At 45.4% G+C, this 7,500-nt stretch overlaps 1 protein-coding gene across 1 annotated transcript in view; it reads left to right on the top strand.

The window, feature by feature from the left end:
* LOC143275757 (uncharacterized) overlaps nt 1-7,500 on the top strand; it is a 21,879-nt gene that overhangs the window by 10,068 nt on the left and 4,311 nt on the right. The window contains exons 3-4 of the mRNA XM_076580035.1: nt 4,633-4,694; nt 7,025-7,406. Coding sequence (XP_076436150.1) covers nt 4,633-4,694; nt 7,025-7,406 — 444 coding nt within the window. The remainder of the gene's footprint in view (nt 1-4,632; nt 4,695-7,024; nt 7,407-7,500) is intronic.

Below are 7,500 nucleotides of genomic sequence, written 5' to 3'. Positions count from 1 at the left end.
CTGTATTATATTGCAGCAGGAACAGAGCACTGTACAGAGGCAGGTGATAGAGGTGAGAGTGGCGTTGATGGTGGTGGTTGAATTTGGGAAAGAAGGTAACAATCATCTTCTTCTTCTTCGTTCGTGGGCTGCAACTCCCACGTTCACTCGTATGTGTGTATACGAGTGGGCCTTTACGTGTATGACCGTTTTTATCCCGCCATGTGGGCAGCCATACTCCGTTTTCGGGAATGTGCATGCTTGGTATGTTCTTATTTCCATAACCCACCGAACACTGACATGGATAACAGGATCTTTAACGTGCGTATTTGATCTTCTGCTTGCGTATACGCACGAAGGGGGTTCAGGCACTAGCAGGTCTGCTAAAAAAAAAATGGGTGGCGCTGTAGTGTAGCGACGCGCTCTCCCTGGGGAGAGCAGCCCGAATTTCACACAGAGAAATCTGTTGTGATAAAAAGAAATACAAATGCAAACAAATACAAATACAAAACTGATGAGAAGGGGAAATATGTTGTGCTTCACTTAGCAGATTTCAAAGTCAGTGAAACAATCGTACTATTTGGTCATTCGAAAAAAATCAAGTCAGATGATGCTTTCGACCTCATTGTTCAACTTACAATTTTTTTTCACAAACAAATGTACAATGTATAAACGCATACCATTTTGAAATGTTTAAAAAAAAATCATTTTAAAACACGATCTCACATCGAAAAGTACATTGTTGTAAATAACTCTAATTCTAACAAAGTTGTCAATAGTTGGTTCTACTGCAAACCACTGTTTGATAATGTGCACGTTTGAAAAAAAAAAAAGATCTGTGTTTGCCTACATTAAACTGATTTAACGCTGTTTGTAATTTTCAGCGACAAGCTCGCTAAAACTGACCCTTTTCAGGTGACTTAAATGAAGATTATAAATTCATCTTAAATAATCAACACTTCATTTTATACAATAAGAAAGTAGGTGTTGAGCTGTTTATTTTGCGACCAATCCGACTTTAATCGGTTCAGGAATCGTTTAGAAATCTATCACTGAACACCTTGTAGCAAACACAATTCTAATCAAATTTTTAGTCTGATTGGAGCCAATTTGCTTCACAACACACGCGAGCGTCTTTGCAGTTCGCTTGACTTGCACAAATAGACGGAGTGGGTGATCACTGGTCACTTTCCACCTGGCCAGTCACTGGCAAGAGCCTGCTCTCTCTCTCTCTCTCTTGCTGTGTCGCACACAGTGTGTGGTGTGTGTGTCGCCCCGTGTGGCCAACGTCTCGCTACGTATCACTTGCATTGTCTTCTTATCTCTTCTTCTTCTCTTCTTATCTTCTCATAACTATTGTAAATAAAACAATAGAAAAACCCTTTTGTAACTAGCGGTCAATATGTCCCTGGGCCTGCGCGTGGATAATTTCTATCCTTTAATACAGTAAATCAGTAATTCTTTCGTACCGTCCCGTTTGATATAATGAACCACTCGGGTATACGGCTACAACGACAACAACAACAACAACAACAAAATCGCGCTGTCCTTTACACGTCATAATGACTGCTGTTCACAATCGGTCTCGTACATTACCGCCTATGTCAGACATTACGTTTCTCCAGCAATAGAGATTGCATTCTTAGCATGAGTAATCGCACGAATCTCGCTCATCATGGTCTCGCTTCCGATTGAAGACAAACCATTATTTTGTACTGTGTCGATTGAATAACGATGCACCACTATTCACAAATAGCTAATTGCTTTGCACAATGAGTCGTCTTATTGCTCATCTTCTTTCTTTGTCAGTTATGCCAGCCTGAAATAGTTTTCAGAATTTTTTTTTTTTTTTATACGTTCATTATTTTGTTCTCAACAGAGGTTGCTGTTGTTTATTTTCAGGTTGTAATTATATTGTCGATGTTTATCGTCGATTCACATTGTGTGTGTGTGTGTGTGTGTGTGTGTGTGTGTGTGTGTGTGTGTGTGTGTGTGTGTGTGTGTGTGTGTGTGTGTGTGTGTGTGTGTGTGTGTGTGTACCTGTGTGTACCTGTGTGTGCCTGTGTGTGTGCGTGTGTGTGAACATGTGCATCCTTTCTCACTCTTTGTCAGCACTGCCAGCATGAAAGCATGTGTGGATGTGTGTGTGTGTGTGTGTGTGTGTGTGTGTGTGTGTGTGTGTTGTGTGTGTATGCGTGCGTGTGTGTGTGTGTGTGTGTGTGTGTGTGTGTGTGTGTGTGTGTGTGCATGTGTGTGTGCGTTTGTGTGTGTGAGTGTGTGAGTGTGTGTGTGTGTCTGTGTGTGCGCGTGCGCACGCGCTCGTGCTCCCAAGCATTTGTGCTTTTATATATGTGTGCGTTTGTGGGAACATGTCTATGTGCGTGCGTGCATACGTGCGTGTTTGAGTGAGTGCGTGAGTGAGTGTGTGTGTGTGTGTGTGTGTGTGTGTGTGTGTGTGTGTGTGTGTGTGTGTGCGCGCGCGCGCGCGCGATCCCGCATGCGCCCGCGCGTTTGTGCTTGTGTGTATGCACGTTTGTTCATGTGTGAGAACATGCGTATTCATGTGTATATGTGCGCACAGGTGAGCACGTTTCCATGCACGTTTGAGCAGGTTTGTATGCACGCGTGTTTGTGCGTGTGTGTACGCGCACGTGTGTACGCGTGCGTGTGTGCGCGCAAGTGTGAGTGTGCGTGCATGTGTGTAAAAATAGATATTTCAACGCAGTGATTCTATTTCATTCCACATCCATGCGCTAATACTTAAACTGATGTAGTTATTGATCTGAGTTACCTTGTGAGCAACATGCACACCACAGGCACACACCCAATCACACACACACACACACACACACACACACACACACACACACACACACACACACAAGCTAGCACGCACCAATACCCAGCCACATACATACCGTTTGCTCTATCTCAAGCACACATGTATGGATAGGTTCACACAGACTCAAAAGATACACAGCCACGTATAGAAGCACACACACACATAATATTATACACACGCACGCACGAACAAACACGCACGCACACACACACACACACACACACACACACACACACACACACACACACACACACACACACACACAGAATCAGATGATGAGTCAGAGAGAGAGAGAGAGAGGGCGCGCAACTGATTAACACTAACAAATCGACATTTTTTTTTTAATAGAAATTTTCTACTCTCCTAGTCCTATGTGCATTTAACTCCGAGCACATCTCAGAGACTTTAAAACAAGTTGTGTCTGGTCGGTCGCCTTTCAGACAAGGAGAAACGTAATTGTAATAAACCCGTAAGTAATTTTAGCAATAAATATTGGTACTATTTGAACATTTTTATTAGTGTTGGCCTAGAGGTAACGCGTCCGCGTGGTTAGGAAGCGAGAGAATCTGAGCGCGCTGGTTCCAATCACACCTACAGTCGCCGGTATGGTTAAAGCGTTGGACTTTCAATCTGAGGGACCCGGGTTCGAATCTCGGTAACAGCGCCTGGTGGGTAAAGGGTGGAGATTTTTCCGATCCCCCAGGTCAACATATGTTGCAGACCTGCTTAGTGCCTGAACGCCCATCGTGTGTATACGCAAGCAGAAGATCAAACACGTACGTTAAAGACCCTGCAATCCATGTCAGCGTTCGGTAGGTTATGGAAACAAGAACATACCCAGCATGCACACCTCCGAAAACGGAGTATGGCTGCCTGAATGGCGTGGGGGGAAAAAACCAGTCATCCACGTGAAAGCCTACTTTGTCATGTTGACCCAAGTCTTCCTGTGCCGTGGTGTGTAACTGGGTCGATGCGTTTGACAAAATGCTAATTCTGTGTGTGCGTGTATTGGGTCGACGGGTTTGACAAAATGCTAATTCTGTGTGTGCGTGTATTGGGTCGACGGGTTTGACAAAATGCTAATTCTGTGTGTGCGTGCTTTGGGTCGATGGGTTTGACAAAATGCTAATTCTGTGTGTGCGTGCTTTGGGTCGATAGGTTTGACAAAATGCTAATTCTGTGTGTGCGTGCTTTGGGTCGACGGGTTTGACAAAATGCTAATTCTGTGTGTGCGTGCACCGGGTCGATGGGTTTGACAAACTGCTAGTTATGTGTATGTGTGGTTTGGGTCGATGGGTTTGACAGTTTCAGTTTCAGTTTCATTAACTCAAGGAGGCGTCGCCGCGTTAGGACAAATCCATATACGCTACACCACATCTGCCAAGCAGATGCCTGACCAGCAGCGTAACCCATCGCGCTTAGCCAGGCATTGAGAAAAAAAAAGTAAATAGATAATAGATAAATACATAGAAAAAGAACCACTACTACTAATAATAATATGTATAAGGCGCAAAAACTTGATGAAGTCAACTATAAGCGTGCCAAAAATAAAATAAAATAAAATAAAACAAGTTTGACAAACTGTTAGTTATGTGTATGAGTGCTTTGGGTCGATGGGTTTGACAAACTGCCAGTTACGTGCACGTGTGCATTCATTACCCCTCTTACTATTAAGACAGGGTGTACGGGGTGTCAGGGATGGGCAGCAGTACCTCTGGCAGTGGGAAACACATCGGGTTCTCTGAGGTCGTTCGTCTGTAATTGGTCCTCACCTGGGGCACTCTGACTCTATGGTATCTGTTCACATGCAGCAGCAGCGGCCACATCCTGGTCAACGGGTTGGACTCGCCGCCGGCCAATCCTGGCGAGGACAGTCAGTTTCAGTTTCAGTTTCATTAGCTCAAGGAGGCGTCACTGCGTTCGGACAAATCCATCTACGCTACACCACATCTGCCAAGCAGGTGCCTGACCAGCAGCGTAACCCAACGCGCTTAGTCAGGCCTAGAGGGGAAAGAAAGGGGGGGGGGGAATAAATAATAGATAAGTACATAAAAAGAACTACTACTACAAATAATATATATAAAGCGCAAAAACTTGATGGTCAACTATAAGCGTACGTAACTAACTAACTAAATAAAGTAGTAGTAGTAGTAGTAGTAGTAATAATAATAATAATATTAATAATGACAATAATAATGACAATAATAATAATAACAACAACAACAACAACAACAACAACAGCAACAACAATAATAATAATAATAATGATAATAATAATAATAATAGTGAATAAATAAAAAACAAAACAATGATGATAAATAAGCAAATAAATGTAAAACAAAAACATGGAGACGCACATTCACACATACACCCACATATGCATAACAGATATGCACCAAACATGCAGTTTCACAGATATGAAAGGACAGTCCACGAATCTGAAACACTCAGTGAGTTAGGGCCCGTCCTACCCCCAAGCATGCGAAGAAGACTGGTTTCGGCAGACTGGGGGGATGAGACCATCAGTGAGGTCTCATTTTATTTCATTCATCATTTTGCCCATCGCTCCTGGTGGAGCATAGGCCATCGACGACCCCTCGCCATCGCACTCTGTTCTGGGCTGTTCTGGCCATTCCAGTCCAGTTGGTCCCTTGCTGCTTCAGCTCTGCCTCGGTATCTCGCCTCCAGCTGTTCCGAGGCCGGCTTCTCTTCCTCTTTTCCCTGCGGGTTCCAGGTCAGGGCTTGGTGTGTGATGCTGGACGCTGGCTTCCTGAGGGTGTGTCCGATCCAGCCCCACTTCCTCCGCAGTATCTGCTTGGCCACTGGTTCCTGTCCCGCTCGCTCCCACAGATCTTCGTTTCGGATCTTCTCCTGCCATCGGATCTTGTAGATGCGCCTCAGACAGGTGTTGAAGAATGTCTGAATCTTCTGCTGCATCGTCTGTGTTGTCCGCCGTGTCTCGCATCCGCAGAGCAGAACTGACTTCACATTGGAGTTGGAGTTATCATTGAGGTTTGACGTTCAGGAAAGGCGTGTCCAGTCGTGAAGCATCAAGATCCCCAAGAACACGACGAGAGCGGCCTCTGTCATTCTGATTCCCTCGCATCTTTTAAATCTCGTCTCAAAAACTCACCTTTTCCCTCAGCAATAAGTTCAATTGTGGCAGGTCCACTTCCTTTACGCTAGCTGTGCTTGACTATGTGTGTATACATATGCATGTGTATATAACTGCATGCATGTATATGAATGTGTATTGTGTGCGTGTGTTTATGTAAGTTTGTGCCTGCCTATGTGAGCGTATGTGTTAGGGTAGCTGTTAGATACACATGTATGTTAAAATGTATGTATGCATTGTGTGTGTGTGTGTGTGTGTGTGTGTGTGTGTGTGTGTGTGTGTGTGTGTGTGTGTGTGTGTGTGTGTAGTTACATTTCAGTGTGTGTATGTAACATTGATGTAATGTTTTATGTTAACAAAAGCGTTTTTGTAAAGCACCTAGAGCAGATTTCTGGATAGTGTGTTATATAAGTATCCATTATTATTATTATTATTACTCTGGGGGAGACACTCACTCAGTCTGGCTCCGGTCTCCACTCTGAGGGAGACACTCACTCAGTCTGGCTCCGGTCTCCACTCTGAGGGAGACACTCACTCCGCTTGGCTCCGGTCTCCACTCTGAGGGAGACACTCACTTAGTCTGGCTCCGGTCTCCACTCTGAGGGAGACACTCACTCAGTCTGGCTCCGGTCTCCACTCTGAGGGAGACACTCACTTAGCCTGGCTCCGGTCTCCACTCTGAGGGAGACACTCACTTAGTCTGGCTCCGGTCTCCACTCTGGGGAAGACACTCACTCAGTCTGGCTCCGGTCTCCAATCTGGGGGAGACACTCACTCAGTCTGGCTCCGCGACTGAGCCATTATTGTCGTCAGCAGGAGGGGGTTAGTACGTGGTGTCCTAAGCACGTTAGATCAGAACAGGCACTACCGAACACCACCGAAGTGACTCAGCAGCAGTGCAGGGTCTCATCTGGTGTGTGGCCTTCTGGCGACCTAACATCGATGGTAATTACAGAGAGGATTGAATATAGAGAGAGAGAGAGAGAAAGAGAGAGACATAGACAGAGACAGATGTAGCGACAAGCAGACAAACAGACACAGAGAGATGACCATGACACATACCATTTGTCTATTTTCCCCCCCTTCAGATCTGAAAGACATGACGACAGTCTCAAACCCTACAACCCTCAACACATCCGCCCCCCACCCACCCAACACCAGTGTCACCTCATCAGAATGCCTCGTGCTCCAGTTCCAAGACTTCGTGCCCTGGAACAACCCGGACAACCTCATCAGCTTTGAGACAGAGGATCTGGTTCGTCGCCTGAAGGACGTGGTCTTTCTGCCAATCCTGTACGGGATTGGTGTGCCCGCCAACGTCATCAACATGGCGGTGTTCTACAGGCAAGGTCTCAAGGAGCGAATCAACGTGTGTCTGTTCGCTCTGTCCTTAGCGGACGCGCTGTACCTTCTGTGTAACGTGATGATGTACGGGGAGCAGTTGTATCTACAGTTCACCACCAGGGACATGTGAGTGTGCTTCTGTTTTGGATTGACCTTTCGAAACTTTGTGGTGGTGTATTTCTGTGTGAATGTGTTTGCGTGTGTGTTTGCACCTTATACA

This window comes from Babylonia areolata, chromosome 31 (genome assembly GCF_041734735.1).
Source record: "Babylonia areolata isolate BAREFJ2019XMU chromosome 31, ASM4173473v1, whole genome shotgun sequence".
In the NCBI taxonomy this organism is placed as follows: domain Eukaryota; kingdom Metazoa; phylum Mollusca; class Gastropoda; order Neogastropoda; family Buccinidae; genus Babylonia; species Babylonia areolata.
The sequence above is the reverse complement of the archived record's forward strand: the minus strand, read 5'-3'. Positions and strand labels throughout refer to the sequence as shown.